Source organism: Primulina eburnea, chromosome 12 (genome assembly GCF_022965805.1).
Source record: "Primulina eburnea isolate SZY01 chromosome 12, ASM2296580v1, whole genome shotgun sequence".
Classification (NCBI taxonomy): Eukaryota; Viridiplantae; Streptophyta; class Magnoliopsida; order Lamiales; family Gesneriaceae; genus Primulina; species Primulina eburnea.
Window position 1 is genome coordinate 2848495 of NC_133112.1, and position 19124 is coordinate 2867618.

Sequence of the window (19124 nt, forward strand, 5' to 3'; positions counted from 1 at the left end):
TCCCACAAACCGCCCCAAAAACACTCCCTTGCTTGATTTACACTGTTACTCTTGCTTTGCTAAAGCAATCTCACCCTTTTAAGATATCTATGGATGAAATTTTAGAAACTGATAGATACATAAATTGTTTAAAAAATATCCCATTTAATCTTGGCAACCATGTTCAAAAAATACTTTCCTGTAGCGCGATCTTTCATCGTCTCTCAACAAGAGCATCATGTCATGAGATCTACCGCCTAGCGGAAGGGTTCAATCCAAAATACCATTGGATTAGTAAAGATACATTTTGGAGAACGACTCACACGAACAAGAGATACACATGATATATACATGCATGTACATAGTAGAATAATCTTTTTTAGAAAAGTAAACTTTATGCAACTAACTTGATAAGAAGTACATTCAGTTAAAATAATGCTTTATAATATAAATCAATATTATCTGTTGCTTCTGATTTTTATATATATATATAAATAATAATAGATGCTATATAATTTTAATCAGTACAATACTTATGAACACACACACACACACACACTCACACATATTTATATAGAATAATGTAATTAAAATTTTTCCACCCAAAAAGAACCAGAAAAAAAAAGCAATTTGGGAGTGTTTTGATGGGTTCTAAGCTCATTGGCCTCTCTTGTCTTTCCGTTACTATCATCTATAGGAATTCAATGATTTTGTAGCCAGACCTGGCCAAAGTGTTCAAACTACTCGATGCACCGCAATCGAATCATTTCAGGCTTTAATTTGTTCAGATATGTGTTTGCACCATATATGCATGTAATTCCATGGAAATTAAAATGATTGTGCTTCTTTTTTCTCTGTTTAATATTCACATTATAACAGAATTCAAGCAAAGGCCTGCCGCGGATTTGAAATCGGCCTGAACTTTACATGTTACGACTCTTGAGCTTGAAGATCCCATGCACATTGTTTCTGCAAAGCGAAGTTCTATTTGGGGCATCACCTTTTCGGAGTCGGAAAGGGCTATACAGATTGCTGCAAACCTTGAAGGACACTGTTTGAATTGTTTAGCAGATTCCCAGGGTCCACGTCTTAATTAATTAATTAAGGTGTGGGGCAATAACTAATCAAATTATTTAAATTAAGGAACAATCTTTTTTTAGTATTTATTAATTTAGTTGTTTCAAACGTCGTAATAATCAGATGTTATATATATATAATTCTAATTAATTAATTTTTTTTGGGGAAGAGTGGTCAAAATGTTGAAAGTTTGCAATATTCTGCATGCTAATGAATGCGGCATCATATATTAAAAAAAATGGTTTTCTTAATTGAGAGAAAAAACTTTAAGCATTGAGAACTGATGCATGTATCAGCTAAGCAAAATGAGTGACTAAAACAAAAGTTGATATAGCCATGCGTAGGAGAAATTCATCAGTTAAAAAATTCACACTTTTCGTTCTACTTTTACCACACTCGTCAACATCGATTCCGAAAGCTTTGTTCAATCTTACTTTGCCTCACTTTTGATTACAATTCCAATCAAAGCCATAGCAAAGTTGGTCAAATTCAGAAGAAAAAAAAATTTGTTGCATACGTTGTGTGTTTGTACATTTCTTTATTTTTAAAAAACATTATTATTTAAGTTCGTACTCATAATATAAGAACATTGAAAAGTGAAGAAAAATTAAAGGGCCCCGACATTGTACATTTAAGGATAAGTTAGTACTTACTAATTAAACTTATGTGGGTCTCATGTGAGACCGTCTCACGGATTTTAATTTGTGAGACGGGTCAACTCTACTCATATTCACAATAAAAAGTAATATTTTTTCATGGATGATCCAAATAAGATATATGTCTCACAAATACGACTCGTGAGACCGTCTCACACAAATTTTTGCCTTAAACTTTTAGTTTTGATTCCTAATTAATTGCAAGTTAATTACAAAAAGAACCATGCTGTCCCATGCAATGGGAATTATTAGTTTTTTCCATTACTATTCCATTAATTAATCTTGCAACGTATTAACACACACTGGGTGTGCAATCGGTCATAACCGAACCGACCGAACCGAACTTTTCGAAAACCGAACCGACCGATTTTTTTGGAAAACCGAACCGACCGAATTTTGAAAAGAAAACCGAGGAAACCGAACCGATAAAAATTCGGTTATTTTGGTTTTCGACCGAAATAACCGATTTTTTTATTAAATAAACTTTTTAAACATATTTACACAAAACTACAACTGAATTTAATACATGATTCAAATAATTAAGAAAACGAAGCCAATAGTTGGGTTTATTTCAATAGAATTGGATTTCCAACTTTCCATCATGTAAAAAGCTCAGTAGAAATAAAAATGCATCCTATCTAATTTTGAGGTCCAACATATATATTATATATATATGTATATATAAACCGATTAAACCAAATTTCTAAACCGAATAACCCGATTAAGCCGATTAAACCGAACCGAATTTCTAAATTTTTTCGGTTTTCTCGGTTTGACCGATATTTTGCTCACCCCTACACACACACATATACTATTGTATAATAAGAGAGCACCCTATACTAACCGAATGGAGTCGTGAAGTGATTTTACGCTTTACCTAAAAGACAAAAAATTGAATGAGACGGTCTCACGGATATATATATATATATATATATATATATATATTTGAATTTTTAAATGATTACATCACTTTTAACATAGAAAAAAACTTGTGTGAGACGGTTTCACAGGCCGTATTTGTGAGACGGATCTCTTATTTGGGTTATTAATGAAAAAGTATTATTTTTTATGCTAAGAGTGTGTTTGGTTGAGTGGATTAAATAAGGATAGATTAATAGTCCAATATTTATCGTTAAAATTTTAAGTTGTTTTAATAATCATTTTGACCCGGTTTAAGATCCAATTTTATGGATAACTATTTGATTAATAAAATTGGATCTTAAACCAGGTCAAAATGATTATTAAAACATCTTAAAATTTTAACGATATGTATTTGACTACTAATCTATCCTTATTTAATCCACTCAACCAAACACATCCTTAGGGTTGACATGTCTCACAGATTACTTTTTATTGTGAATATTGGTAGGGTTGACATGTCTCACAGATTAAGATCCGTGAGACGGCCTCACATGAGACTCACTCTTTAACATAAAAAAACTATTATAAAACATAATTTTTCTTTTTTTATTTAGTTATATATCTAGTTTCAAATAGTTAAAATTTTCAAACTATATAATTATTTTTGAAATTATAAAACATGACGACTCGGGTTTCTTACGTACAAAAATCCTTACTCGTCTTTAATGCCAAAAAATTAGGGGGGAAAAGAGATTTTAGTGGTGAAAATTAATTGCTTGTGATTTGTGAACCTCCAAATCCAATCGATTATTAAATTAAAGAGTGAGTCTCATGTGAGACCGTCTCATGGATCATAATCTGTGAGACGAGTCAACTCTACCCATATTTACAATAAAAAGTAATACTCTTAGCATAAAAAGTAATACTTTTTCATAGGTGACCCAAATAAGAGATCCGTCTTACAAATACGACCCGTGAGACCGTCTCACACAAGTTTTTGTCTAAATTAAATCTGTCAAAATTGAAGAGGAAGTAGCCTCAAAGTTAATATTTTATTAGTTTAAAACTATACAGCTAAAATCTTAATTGTTTTTAATCTCAAACAAATATGGACCATGATAAGCAACAAAAATTTTAAAGGTTTAATTGTTTATTTTATATATCATGCTGGTCGGGTGCTTTATTTAAGCTGCCGATTTAACAAGTTAAAAATTAATAATTTTTTTTATCAGTGACTCAAATAAAATATTCGTCTCACAAAATTTATCTGTGAGACCATCTCACAGAGTTTTATGTACCTTCATATAATTAATTATATACTACACAAACAACATTATATGTTCAATAAATCATATGGTTATTGATTAAAAAAAAGACAAAAACTTGTGTGAGATGGTTTCGCGGGTTATATTTTGTGAGACATATCTCTTATTTAGGTCATCCATGAAAAAATATTACTTTTTATGCTAAGAATATTATTTTTTATTGTGAATATCGGTAGGTTTGACCCGTCTCACAGATAAAAATTCGTGAGACCGTCTTACAAGAGACCTACTCTAAAAAAAGAAGCGGATGATTATTGATATAGTTAATTCAGATATGGAAACTGGATAGAGATTAGTTATAATCGATATTATTAATCAAAATTAAAACTCCTAAAATAATTAACTTTTAGTATGGTGATGAATCTCGTTTTATAATTCTAAAAATCTTTTAGACTATGTTTAGACAAGTATTTATAATTTTTTTTATGAAAGTGTTTTTTACAAAAAATTCATAAAAGTTTTAAAAAGTTGTTTTAATAATAAATATGTGTTTGGACAACTAATATAAAAACGTTTTTACAATTAAAAAGTAATATGTTTTAATTTTTATCATTAATTTCATTTCTAAAACATAAAAAAATACATCTCAATTGTTTTTAAAAACTATATTTGGACAATAGTTTTTAAATTTAAAAAAAAAACGTTTTACAAAAACATTTTCCAAATACATACTTCACAATTTCTTCACTTATAAAACGCTAAAAACGTTTTTAAAATACTTGTTAAAGCAAAGGCAAAAACTTGTGTGAGACGGTCTCACGGATCTTATTTGTGAGACAGATCTTTTATTTGGGTTGTCCATTAAAAAGTATTATTTTTTATGCTAAGAGTATTACTTTTTATTTTGAATATGAGCAGGATTGACCCGTCTCACAGATTATGATCCGTGAGACGGTCTCACATGAGACCCATTCTTTATGGCAAAAACTTGTGTGAGACGGTCTCACGGGTCGTATTTGTGAGACGGATCTCTTATTTGGGTCACCCATGAAAAAATATTACTTTTATTGTGAATATGGGTTGACCCGTCTAACTGATTATGATCCGTGAGACGGTCTCACATAAGACTCACTCTTTATTTATCTGCCTCCCATCACGCGTAATCAATAGTATGTAAACATATCAATTAGCTGCCTTAATGACCTTTTTTTAATCCCAAAAACAAAATAACTTGTGCTAGGATTGAGTGATTGGTTAGAAGAAGGTTGAATAAACAATCACACTAGTTTGTCTGAATTCGATTGAGTTAATAACTTTGAATTTTGTAATTCTCGCTGAGTTAATGTCAGTTGACTAATCAGATAAGTTCTGGCTAAGTAAGAAAAACAGTTGAGTTATCAAGAGTAGGTTGACTGAAATATAAACAATACAAATATGTTTGTTGATGTTCGGAAATTTTCACTCTTAAGTTACTCATTCTTCCTTGTGGGATGAATGTTCACTAGAAAATTTTGAAAATTACAACTTTTGTAACAATCTGATTCAGTTATACTTTATCACTATCTAACTGAAAACTCCTAGTTTAGCTTACTTGCTCAAACAACACTGAATAATACACTAACTATTAATTTACATGTATTTCGAAATGAAAGAAATTAAGAACAAATTGATCTTTACTAATCTGAAATAATGTTTAAGTCTGTGTTAAGAAGTCTTGAAAATATTTGGGCTATTGAAAGCTTAAATATTTGGCTTTATGTGATAATTCCAGATAGCCTAACTGATTTACAAGTTTATCTATTTATACACTTGGATTCATCCGTCAGTAAAATCAAATATTATATCAGTTACAAATATTGCAGTCGTTAATCTCGTCTTTCTCACGTCATTGTCCTTCTGACTAGGGATGTAAACAAACCAAACCGTTCGCGAGCTATTCGGAGCTCGGCTCGATAAAAAGCTTGTTTGAATTCGTTTGTTAATCATATCAAACCAAGCTCAAGCTCGATTTTGAGCTCGAAAACTTAATCAAACCAAGCTCAAGCCTAAGCGTATTCGGCTCGTGAGCTCGCAAACATGTTCGTTAATAGGCTCGCGAGCTTGAACTCGGCTCGTTTAGGTGGCTCGTAAGCTCGAGCTTGACTCATTTGTTGAGTTGACAAATAAAAATATTAGTACTAATAAAAGTTAAACTTTTATGTCTAATATAAAATTAGTTCATCGATATATTTAATTTTAACAAGCTCGAATCAAGCTCAAATTCGAGCTCAATTGTATGTTTTACGAGCTCGAAAACGAGCCAAGCTCAAGTCAGACTTGTTAAATATGATAAACGAGCTATTAATAAACCAAGTTCGATCCCGGCTTGATTAACATGATAAACGAGCTTTTAACGAGTCGAACTCGAGCTTTTCACAAGCTTAGTAGTTTCAAGACAAGTCGAATTCTAGCCTGATGATAAAAGCTCGAATAAAGCTCGAGCTCAATCTTAAACGAGCTAAACTCAAGCCAGATGATAAAAGCTCGAATCAAACTCGAGCTCGAGCTTGAGCTTGAATTAATCTTAAACGAGCCAAGCTCAAGCCTGATAGTGTTCGGCTTGGTTTGGATCATTTACATCCCTACTTCTGACAAATCATACATTGTAGTTAATGTTGACGGATTTCTGACAATTCAGAGACGGTATGTATACAAGATTTTATCCAATAATTCTGCTTTGTAACTCTAAGTAGTTTAACTGATTCTTCAAAGAATGTTTATTCAGTTTAGCTCAACTATCTTTTAGTTGAGCTCATGGCTATTTTTGTTCTGTTATGTTTAGCTCAGTTCGCTAAATCATCAAAACTTAATTGACTAACAGGCTGAGTTCAACCTATACAGAGGATATTATCGTAATGGTAAATCTAATGACTATCGTTGAATTTAAAAATATTTTTATGCGTGGTCAAACATAAACCCCACATATTTCGACAAATGATATCTATCGAATCTAGAGTTAGCACTATTTTCGCACTATAACAAAATGCATCTTCCTAACATAGCTAATTAATGGTTTATTATTTTAGTAATTTGGTATCCATATATAGAATAATTTTAAATTTATATCTGCAATTTATGTGAAAATACACTTTTTGTTGTTGAATTTCATAAATATGACCAGAGATCTGCCATCGCATTCAAATATTGGGTACCTACAAGTCATTCTAAAATGGGGAAAATTAAATGTTAACTTATAATTAAGAATAATTATAAAATTGTATTTTATTGGGTATTTGAAATTTCTAATTATATGGTATAAATAGACAACCCCCGACCACCCAATCACCAACAACATTTGATGATCCTACGCTTTATTCCCTTCACTTAGCCAACCTGTACCTTTCCACTCTTATATAAGTCTGCCAAAAACTGCTTCAAATCTCCCCCTTTCTCTTCCCAGCTGAAGGACATATCCATCCATCCATCCATCCATCCATCCGCAGGTTAGTAATTTCTTTTCTTCAACACACACACACACACACACACTGTTAAGTGGGTGCTTAAAGGATCATGCATGAACTTGTTTTAACTTAAATAATGAAGTGATGAATTTGCATCGCTTTCTTCAATTCATGCTGCATGATTTGATCAAAAATATAATAAACATGCTGCACACACTTATACGAGCACCGATGAGTTGGTACTCACTTATTAGATGCACGATTTTTGTGAAAAAAATTTGAATCAAGACTCAAATCAATCTATGATATGTATATAGATATATGTGTGATTAAGTAACTTGTCTCCCCCGTGAAGCGATGCTGACGGGATCGGCACGAGAGAGTATGGATAATCTCCCATAGATTTTTATTTAATTTTCATTAGCCTTATTGGTTTAAAAAATTGTTTCTTGCTTTGAAAACTTGGAGGGTTCAAAGCCATGCCTAGTACTGAGCTCTGTTTAAAGTAATTAAACTAGTTAGAAAATGATTAGCACACCTTACCAGAGTGTGTGTGTCTGTGTCTGTGTGTCTATATATATATATATATATATATATATATATAAATATGATTCAATATATTAGATTAAGACACAAATTTATAGTATAAATTTAACATGTAATACCATTATTAGAACAAGATTTATTATATTAATTATGAAATAAAACAAACACAAACAAGAGACCGAAATTGAATATTAATATTAATCTAGGTGACTTGTATAAAAATATAGATAATATATTAATTTATACGTTCAGTGATGTTTCCCAATTCGTAATTTATGCAACAAGAATATATGGTGTAGTGGAATATAATGCACTCAAAAGGAAATGATCGAACATCCCCATTCCTCTCAAAAAGTCAGTTTTCACGGCCACAACCAGCCTACCTCCTGCTTTTGTCTTCGATATACTTCGTCTCATGAATTCGATCACTATCCAACATTTTATACACACACACACACACGTATTAAATATCATGGTCTTTTTTTTTTTTTACCTTTTTATTAAATGGATTAATCAGCATGATCTAAATCCTTTTGTATTATATTTAAGTGATAGAATATAAATGAAATTCGATATTTTTTTCTTACAATAATTTCGATCACTCTCATCTGGTTTACGTGGATCGCTCTCGATTTTCAAGCACGTGTAGAAATCATTTTTGGGACCATATGTTTATGTCATTCCATTATGTTCACGAATGGATCGTATGAAATGAATCATGGCAGATTCACAATACATATTGCAGAGTTACGTTGTGTGAATTTCACTCTCTTTAAATTTTGTGACATTTTTCATTAAGGGGAATGTCTGTCAAAATCGATGTAACTTTACAAATAACCTAAACAAGAAAAGATGTATTCATAATATATTCCGGGTGCTTTTTAAACATTTCTTTCTCTGCAAACATAGTTTGTGTCAATTTTTTTTTCTTTTTGGTAGGAAATCAATGGAATATTCTTGTATACCTCCGGGATTCCGATTCCACCCGACGGAAGAAGAACTCGTCGGCTACTATCTCAAAAGAAAGATCAGCTCTTTGAAAATCGATCTTGATGTGATAATTGAAATTGATCTCTATAAAATGGAGCCTTGGGACATTCAAGGTAAGTTGTCTGATTAATTAATTCTAATCATGAATGAATTAATATTGTGATTTACTCTTAATTGATTCACATTCCTTTCATAAAAAAATTTATTGAAAAATAAGTAATACTTCTAACATGATATTTGAAATCTTAGATCTTTTAGTCTAGCAGCTTGAAATTAAAACTAATGTATATAGCTACTAATCAGACAAGTGCAAACTGGGACATGAAGAACGGAACGAGTGGTATTTCTTCAGTCACAAAGACAGAAAGTACCCAACGGGGACTCGAACCAACCGGGCAACAACCGCAGGTTTCTGGAAGGCCACAGGGAGGGACAAGGCAGTTCTTTCCAATGAAAGAATCATAGGAATGAGGAAAACGTTGGTGTTTTACAAAGGACGAGCTCCCAACGGACGAAAAACCGATTGGATCATGCACGAATATCGCCTCCAAACATCTGAACATGGACCTCCGCAGGTACGGGCACACTCATGCACCTTACATATACATATATACTAGTGATTCTTGGCATTCTACTACGGGCATAGACATTAACTTTTATATGTAAAATGTCGTGCTTGGGTTATTTTTTTCATAAATAAATTTCATGTTTTATTTTTTATTATGTCAAAATATGGTTCCAATGTATTGATAAATGTTCACTCTCATATACACCCTCGGAGTTGCATACTAAGGGTAGATTGAAATTTCTCGGAGAGATGAATGTCTGAGTTATCCTCCTCGTATGTAGCATATAGTTAAAATAAAATTTAAAATGTTACATAAATGATTATCTATAATTTCATAAATTTATGCAACAGGAAGAAGGATGGGTGGTTTGTCGCGCATTCATGAAGCCGAGTCCGACCCAAAACCAACGCTTTGAAGCTTGGAGCAACCCTAACTACTACACCAGAGACACCGCCATTAATCAAAATATGGCAACATCAATATTATTCTCGAGCACTCCAAGTAGTAGCACTGTTGTGCATAATTGTGGAACGAGTTTTCATCGGTTTCAACAAGGGACAACTGCTGTTGTCAACCCTTTTGATCAGAATCCGATGGTCGAGCTTCGGAAGATCGATAGCCCTTCGATTTCTACAAGTTTTCCAACGACGAATGATAATAATAACTTGGAGCACGGGGTTGCGGAAAATGAAGGATTCGAAGATGAAAGAAATGAGTTTGGCAATCGTTTTAACGGTTGGAAAAACTTTGATAGAGAAGTAATTAATCATCCCTTATCATATGAAGACACAAGCTTCTCCTATAGTGATGCATTTGACTGCTTTCCAGACTTGTAGCTATATATATATATATATATATATATATATATATATATATATATATATATATATATATATATATATATATATATAATTTGGACAGTGTTATGGATGGGATATTCATTATTTTGAGAACATATATATAATTTGGACAGTGTTATGGATGGGATATTCATTATTGGAATTCTAAAATAATTTAGTATGCCTTTGGCAATCGGCAATTCATTATTTTGAGAACAAATATATAATTTGGACAGTGTTATGGATGGGATATTGATTTTACCTTGGTGATTGTTTTTTATGTATGAAGTTGTGAACTTTATGGTTGCGTTTGGATGGAAAGATTTGAATTTGAGAAAGTATTTGAGGGGAGTAATTGAAATTAATTTGAAATTTACTTTAGTGACTTAAAAAATAACTATCTAAGATTTGGATCGGAGAAAAATTTTGATGAGTTTTTTAACTTCGAAAAACTTCGCTCTGTACTTGCTATTGTAATCGACATAATCAACAAAATTTTATAAGTAATGTGAGCATTTGAGATATATTAGTCCATTTTCTTCAAGTAATTCTCTGCAACAATTGCAGATTTTTCCAACTAGGCATCATCTTTTGCATGTTTTAACTTCTTTAGGTTGAACAAAAAGCCAAATGTTTTTTTTTAATATTTATGAAATTGTTCAAATCGTATTTTCATAGTAGAATGAGCTTATCAGTTATATAGATAAAGTATTGTCACATGCAGATATGAAATAAATAGAAACAATAGGAAAAACACAGAGTGAGAAGGCTCTCTGCTGAAGAAGCAAAAGCTTCAAACCGAGATTCTCAATTGTCGAATGAGATGAAATACTTTATTATCATGTGGTGGTTTTTGGAAATAAGAGTGAATATGGCATGTTTTAATTTAAAACAATTTTTTGGGTCTTTTGACACGTAGAGTTATATTAGGCCAATTCATACTAGTAGCGCATCTGATTTGATTATTGTCTTCATTGTGCTGTAATCGTATTTTCAACGTGAATATGTTCTCATTAACACATTTTTGATAAACTTTTCCAAGGGGTTTTTTATCCCAAAATTGTCTCAAGTCAAGCACCCGTAACTTTGAAGTTTTAAAATTATTAGCTCCCCAAAAAAAATGAAAATTATTAAAATCAGAGTTACCTAACAAATATTTTAAGCATTTCTCAACCATACAATCTCATATCCCATAGTCTTAAAAAAATCCATCTCATTTTAGTGTGAGATTGGTTCCTTTATGTTCGTTTCGCCTAGAAACCTACCATAAGATGGTCATTGTCAATGTAATCTCTTGATACTAACGATCACTCTCCATCCTCTTCAGCATCGGGCGTCGCATGTCCACAGCTTCTGTTTGGATCGTCCCACAACCACACGGTACTAGGAAATATTGTCTCCGATACTATTATGTAACACCACAGATTCGAAGATTATCTCTATTATATCAACACTAGTTTTTCAGCATACTTATATTCTCTCACACACACACGATAAGAAACTTTTTAAAAAATCACCCATTTCATATTTTCCCCAAGTCAAGCACCTTCAACCTCGCGCCTGCAGCCAAAGCACGCAGCCCCTTGTGTAGATTCAGTACCCACCAGAATCCGTATATAAACCCGTTGCAACCATCGAACTTCACGCATGCACTGACCCTCGGGAATTCAGACACGCAACAACCCGAGAGAGCCCATGAACGCAACAATCAAGAGGAACCCACACACGCATCCACTCTCAAGAACGCGTGCACGCATTAACCAGGGTCCAGGAGGAACCCACGCACAGTTTAGACACATATATAACACACGTACTCACTATATATGTTTTGAGGCGTGAATGGTTCAAAGACGGCCTAGATTTAGGGGTGTCAATTAGGGTGGGATCGAGTCAGATTGACACATGATATTATTAAAAAATTGTTCAACCCGAACCCGACCTGAATCTGAACCAACCTAAAAACTCCCAACCTGAATTCGACTAATTCGACTCAACTAGATCAACCCAACTCAACCTGATTTTGATTTTTATAAAATAATTAAATAAAAATTTGAAAAAAATAATTTAATTTTATCACATAATAACTTCCAAGACTCCGAATTATAACAACTGCCGGCTGAAGTTAGCCAAAACAATTGTGGCGGCTTCTGTGGAGGGGCAAGGACTATCAAATGTTGAGACGGAAATCACATCCCAGACCTATGTTGTTAGCCATAATTTGTTGGTCGAGCTGGTTCCCATATCTCCGTCGACATCGGGATGTATTAAGTTGTTGCAAAAACTAAGCGTGGAAAATGTAGGGGCAATTAAAGTGGAGTAGGTCACGCTAACAAACAAACAGGTATATTTTTCAGCTTCGATTAAATTTTCAGAAAATAAAAATGAGGCTAATTTATAATCTTATATTCAAACAGTTGTGGAAGATTGTGATATCTTCATAGCAAATACTGACATATGTGTTTTTGCATGGAAGTTTGGTGAAATGCTGATTTTTTTGCATGGAAGTTTGGTGAAATGTTGTTTTGACAATCTTATTTGCACGAGGTCAGGGATTTTGGTAAAATGTTGTTTTGACAATCTTATCATTTTCCATATATATCTTGGAATATATGTAAAATGTCATGGAATACTTCTAAAAAATATTTTCATTTAGTGGCCATGACTGTTGGTGCTTCTATGTTCCATTTTGGGTCCATATTTTTAAAGAAGACCTTAATGAATAAAATAGGATGATTACTAAGAAGAGGAGACACGAGTTGATCAAGTGCAAGGAAACTGAGGGTCGAGATTTGTCGTCGAAAAAGCTGCTTGCGACAGATGAAGATGGCCAGTTATCAAGTGAAATGGAGAATTCTAACAGTATCATTGGTTTGTTAGTGGTTAGCTCGAGACTACAAGTTCTGCTGTTACTTCTGTCATGAATTATCCAGCAGAACTTCCCCATATTTATGAAGAGGCTTTAAAAGGTATTGACACATTTGTGAAATATCCAAGAATGGTTTTTTCTCTATATTTAATTCAAGGCATAAGCTCATAAATGTGTCTTGTTGCAGAACAAATGGAGATAGCAAAAACAAAAGGCCCCAATGAGCTATTGACATGTGAAGATATAGAAAAGATGAAGTATTCTTGGAGTGTTGAGCGAGAATCACTCAGTTTAATGCCTCCTGCTCAAGGGGCTTTCAGAGATACAACAACTTATTTCACCTATGCTGGTTTTACCATCCAAAGGGATGGAAAGTAAGTAAATATGATCCAAACTCTCGTCTTAAATGACATTATAATACACTAATCTTTTACTAAATTCTCATTAATGATCACCTTGCAGACGTTTTGGACGGTGCATTCATCTCGCGAGAATCCTAAGCACCTCCCACATCCCTAGAAATTCGATCCATCAAGATTTGAGGGTAGTGGACCGGCTCCTTACACGTTTGAACCCTTTCGGATAGGACCCCGAATGTGCCGGAAAAGTGTATGCTAGGCTAGAAGTGTTGGTTTTCATGCACAATGTAGTCGGAAGGTTCAAACTTGAAAAGGATAATATTCCGACTGAGAAGATAGTGTACTATGCTTCGCCTACACCGGTTTATGGCCTGCCTATTCGCTTCCATCCTCATGAAACATAAACCCATTTCACTTTCTTGTTCTTTCATTGGTATAATATGAAATGACAGAGATCTGAATGTAATAAAGAAAATAAAAAATTATGTTGTATAGTAATATTTGTGTGCGTGTCTGATAAATAAATGGCAATCCTCGAGTACTTGTGTCATTCAAATTATCGAATATCACAGTTTTTTTTCGGCTACACAGCTAGAGATAACAGGACCATCTGGATAAATTTATAAAAAAAATTGCACATGGGTTTTTTTTTGGGTTAAAAGAAATAATGATATGAATATTCGAACAATAAGAAATATTTATCAAGCAGCACTGCACTTGAAATTTTGTTTATCTCGAATATGTAAACAATGACAAACAAATACTACTTCAGACAAGCGATGTGCTGCATAAAACATAGGAGATTAAAACCAGACACAAAAGCCATGGCCACCCATAAATAGCCATGTGCAAGGAAGCTTAGCTGTTATGGACGTATGTTGCAGGCAAAACTTTTTTCACGAATTGAATGACCACACGGCAACTAAGCTTCCTGCACAAAGCAATCAATCGATGGAGGGCAATGACTTTTCTGTTCGGTCTTTATTACCAATGTACGAACACGCGCAAGATTCGAGCACAGCTCGTTTGAAGGTCGTAGAAACTACTTCGAAGGATGTATATGAGATAGTGAGAGTTGGGGTTGAAACCCCAAGGTATTTATAGGGCAGTGATGAGTTCAAGATTGAGCTGCAAGGTCAAGAAAAGAATATATTAAAGTGAAAGGTGGTGTGGCTTGTAGTCTCGGCAAGGAATGATTCCTTCATTACTTTTTCTTTTGAAATATTGTTGTTTGTTGTTCTCGAAACCTTTAGGTTTCTTTACTAACTTTACATTTTACTTCAAAATACTTTGATGCTAGGAAATTTTGCTTTAACAGTTGTGTAAATCCACAGCTTTGAGTCTTTTTATGAGCTAGGATGAAATTTGGTATCTAGAAAACATTTGCATGTGACTTGATGCAGCATAAATATCACACAAATTAAAGAAGTAGTTTGATAATTATATTTTTTGACATTGTTTGTTACATATTGCTTGTTTTTTGGACGTGCTATTATATTAGTTATACAAATAAGTTGTGTTATCAGTCCTAAAAATAATTGCAGATATAATTTACCTACTGTTGTCGGTCTAATCATCACTGTAATGAATGTTAATGTTGTATTGTGAGGAAGGTTTTTACAAAGGTCTCAACTCAAGACATCATAACAACTTGGGACGGTTAGATCAATTTTCTGTTACAATGGGGGAAGAACATTATATTTACCCACATTTTTATGATACAGTGTGATACATATGCAGCATATATAATACCCATGTAGAGATGGGTATACACATTATGAAATTAACACGACTTACAAGCATCACACAGATTTTAGTTCTGAACTATTTTGGACTCCGCTACATGGATGCACCAGTCCCTATATTCTCCTATGAAGTTATGGTTCACGACATTGACGAAAAACTATCCCATCGTCTGGGATAACAATGGAAGTTATGATGTCCACAACCTCTGCATGGTTAACAACTGGCTAAAATCAGAGGACTTCAATGACATTCTATATAGCTCGGTGAACTTTTTAGCATCTGAAGATTTATTTGATGGAGATTGCTGAATGTTGGATGGAAATTTGTTTATTTTTGTGGAACGTGCGGCTAACATACTCTTCAACAACATTGGCAGCTGAACCCAAAATTTAGCACATACCTCTGGATTTTGGTCGTTTGGTGATGGTTATGTTTCTTCAGATAAATGGCGCCCTTCAAGCAGCCTAGTTAGAGCAGAGTCAAGCAGCTGGTAGACGAACCAAACAAATCAGTATAAACGCTAAAAAAGGTTTAGAAACAGCTGAAAGTTAATCCAAACGAACCCAACACAAGTTTTTTTCATAAGTAAATGATGCAATTTTTACTTAGCACGCGGTAAAGCAACGGTCAGAAATGGATAGTCACCAATACAGCATCTTCTTGTGATAGTCCATCATGATAATATATTTCAAAATAAAAGTTGATGTATAATAAAAATAATTAAAAAGACACAAAAATATAAGTTCAAACCAGAGGATATAAGAAGAAAAGAACACAAACAAACCGAAGTAGAGTGAAGGTAATTTAAGATGCTTGAAGACAAAGCTAACAAATCAATAAGAATAGTCAGATACATCACAGGGTGTGTTTTTGGCCCATAGAAATCCATGAACTTTTGCCAGTTCCTTTCGGCCAGGGAAGAATACTGCTTTACCTTTTAAACCACACTATTTTCAACTTTTGCCAAATTGTTCATTTGATCTGACACCAAAAACCTCAAACAACAATCTCTTTGATGACAAGCAAGCTGAAAGTGAGCATATGCAGCCTCCTGCCTTCGCAAGTCACCCAGTGACTCGTATAGTGACAAAGCTTCCCTGATTGTATCATTTGCCGATACTTCATGTTTCCTCCGCTCCCTCTGAGTTTGTATGACAGAAGAATAAGTGTAATCTTCTAGCACACTATTTTCATAAATCTTGCCGACAGTATTTTCTCCGGCCAATAGCATGCCAAGCTTCAGATATGTATGGGCAAGCTGCGTGCTCACTTCATTTTTCAAACTGGTAGAGACAGGACCGGTTTTTTCAGCAAGTGTATTTGGTTCTGTTTTCGCGGAACCATAATACCTTAATGCTTCACTGTATTGTAATTTGGCAGTCTCAACGGCATGCACTTCGGAATTTAGCATGTTTCTTGAGACTTTCAATTCTTGATGCCATATCTTCTGCTAATGAGCGGCGTCCATGGCCTAAATTGCAGTTGATCAAAATGAGATTGATGTGGTCCTCAACTTGTCTAAACGCATCAATTGCTTTGGGAAAAGCTGTTCCAGCTTTGCCCAGATCTTTCCTTTCTACCCTGATTCGTCTGAGTTCATTGCACACCCATCCTTTCTTCTTAATACAGATTTTAGTTCAGCTGAACTTGCAGGAAGTCCTTCCGTAGCTTTTCCAGCCGTCCTGGGGGAATTCCAAGTATTTCAACATTAATTCGAAGCCTTTATGAAAAAGTATCAAGGGGGTAAGATATCTGCTGAAAAACGACAACAAGCTCTTCTTGATCAATCAGAGGAGATATTAAAATGTATGTTAACCATTAGACTGGAAGAACGAGATCAAGGTAAAGACGATAGCAAAGCATTCCAAAGGACTCAGGGGATGACTTATCCTATGTACCTCAAAATTTGAAGCTGAATTTTCGCTGGTACAATAACCAAATAGATCTTTTGGAATGGCTTAGTCAATGTGAAATTTTTTGTAGATACCAATGCATACCTGAGAAAGACAAGGAAGGGTTGCTCTCTTTCAACCTTGAGCATGATGGCGCACCATTGTTCCTCAAATGGGAACGAGATTGGCCTGAGTTAAAGCTGAAGGAATTTAAGAACAAATGCCATTTAAGCTTAATCCTTGAAATACTCCAACAACTTGAGAAATGAGACGATCCAAATGCGTTCTTGGAAAGATGCTGAAACTGTAATGAAGCAGTACTCTCCTCCATGGTAGTCAGGACAACCATGATCTCCAAGGGAGGAGTAATGTCACAGGCCAGTCATCCCAAAACAAAGCACAATCAGCAGCTGAGAAGCAACCCGAAAAGGAAGTATGTTGTGTCTGACTTGAGAAAGACACTTAAAGTTTCTCCTGGGGATGAAACTATAGCAAAAGTCTTGAGGGATGCAGAGGAGCGACTGACCAAAGAATCCTTCACGAGGGTTAGTTATTGACGAAGTAACTGAAGAAGTTAGTGTCTCATTTCAAAAACATGAGAATATTGCGTTAACTCAACAAGAAGCCAATCAAAGCAATACAAGTCAAACCGAGAAACTTCATAAACCTCGATCAAATACAGAATATTTGGATGCTCTAAAAGATGATCCAGAATTCTAAAATCACTCAGATGCACATAAACAACAACCACCACTCTTAAAGCTCCAGACAAAAAAAGAAGGCATTTCAATTACCTCTACTACTAAGATTTACCAAAATTAGATTCGTACAGAAAAAACCACTATATTCTATCAGTTTACTCATCAAGAAACACTCGCTCTGGTCCAATTTCAGATATACGAATCTGATAAATAATCAATCAAATAAAAAATGACAACGCAGCTAAGTTTCAAGTTCACTGTGACAATGTAAAAATTCAAACTTCCACGTGAATTATGCAGATAAAACATTTTTGGCACGTATTTCAAAAGAAGGGTGCACCACGCATATAAGAAAAAAAGGCAAACACGAAGTTCCGGTAATTCAGCCGTATACATGCGTATGGATAGAAGGAACCAGGGCGACCGAGGAGATATCATGAAATTCATCAGTGGTCACAACTCATGGATCCACACAGAAATCCCGCGGGCTTGGGCCTCGCGATTTCCAGTCTCCCCACGCATTGCAGCTGCCGTGAGCCCGAGCCTTGTATCTCCATTTCTCACTGAAATACCAATGGCCGAGCTAGATTTTTACCGAAAGCTAGAATCATGTGAAATTATGACGATTGAATTTCTTCTCTTTGCGGTTTCGACGGTCGGGAATTTGACCTTCACTACCTTCCCCGTCGATTTGATTTCTGTTCAGTCTATTTTTTTTAGTAACATATTTCTCCACGAGAGTGTATATATATTGGATTTTGTATGACATACTACTACAATTTTATAAATAAGAAAATAACCCAAAAAATATTTTAATTGTAGATTTATCATCGTCTTCTGTACTTGCTACTGTCTCTATATTCCTTTTCTATGTTTAATTTAATTAATTTAATAGTTTCAAAGTCTTTTTATATATTCGTTTTTTATATTTAATAATAGTTTTTATTTTTTTTGTATATTATTTTTTATATATAATAATTTTTAGTTGAGGAAGGGGAATTTAACATTATCTTTATTTTTATTTCTTTTATTATTTCTTGTTTTTATGGGCTTTTTTTTTAAAAAAAAAATTAAGTTATTCGAAATAATTATCTAAAAATATTATTTAATTAATTCAAAAATATATTTTAGTTTTTTGAAAAAAATTCATTTTGTTTAATAAATTGTCAAATAAATTAATTAATTTAAAATATTTAATTAATTAGAAAGTATATTTCTATTTTTTGAACAATTTTCATTTTGTTTAATAAAATTGTCAAATAAATAAATTAATTAAAAATAAAGATGATAATTAATCGGGCTTATTATTGATATAATGGGCTTGTTGAAATTTGGTCC

General features: G+C 33.6%; 1 protein-coding gene, 1 long non-coding RNA gene and 1 pseudogene across 6 annotated transcripts; 2 read left to right on the forward strand and 1 right to left on the reverse strand.

Annotated features, from left to right (window-relative positions):
* Positions 1 to 8749: 8749 nt before the first annotated feature.
* On the forward strand, positions 8750 to 10219 carry LOC140807875 (NAC domain-containing protein 30-like). The gene is made up of 3 exons (XM_073164833.1): positions 8750 to 8927; positions 9118 to 9389; positions 9734 to 10219. The coding sequence occupies exons 1-3, from the start codon at positions 8771 to 8773 to the stop codon at positions 10217 to 10219; spliced, it is 915 nt and encodes a 304-aa protein (XP_073020934.1). The 5' UTR covers positions 8750 to 8770.
* A 2509-nt stretch (positions 10220 to 12728) lies between these two features.
* On the forward strand, positions 12729 to 13473 carry LOC140807635 (beta-amyrin 6-beta-monooxygenase-like; annotated as a pseudogene).
* Positions 13474 to 15056: 1583 nt separating this feature from the next.
* LOC140808235 (uncharacterized) lies at positions 15057 to 18481 on the reverse strand. Of its 5 annotated transcripts, none has more exons than XR_012112841.1 (3): positions 17191 to 18481; positions 15594 to 16875; positions 15057 to 15398 (listed from the first exon to the last, which is right to left on the reverse strand). It is a non-coding gene; the product is annotated as an uncharacterized lncRNA (long non-coding RNA). The 5 variants fall into 5 exon arrangements; XR_012112842.1 differs by having other exon boundaries at positions 15057 to 15472; XR_012112839.1 differs by lacking the exon at positions 15057 to 15398 and having other exon boundaries at positions 15536 to 15680; positions 15978 to 16875.
* Between the last annotated feature and the right edge of the window lie 643 nt (positions 18482 to 19124).

Coding starts and splice junctions, on each gene's coding strand:
- LOC140807875 (XM_073164833.1), top strand. CDS start 8,771: ATGGAATATTCTTGTATACCTCCGGGATTCCGATTCCACCCGACGGAA. Junction 8,928..9,117: donor GGAGCCTTGGGACATTCAAG/GTAAGTTGTCTG, acceptor GCTACTAATCAG/ACAAGTGCAAACTGGGACAT. Junction 9,390..9,733: donor CTGAACATGGACCTCCGCAG/GTACGGGCACAC, acceptor TTTATGCAACAG/GAAGAAGGATGGGTGGTTTG.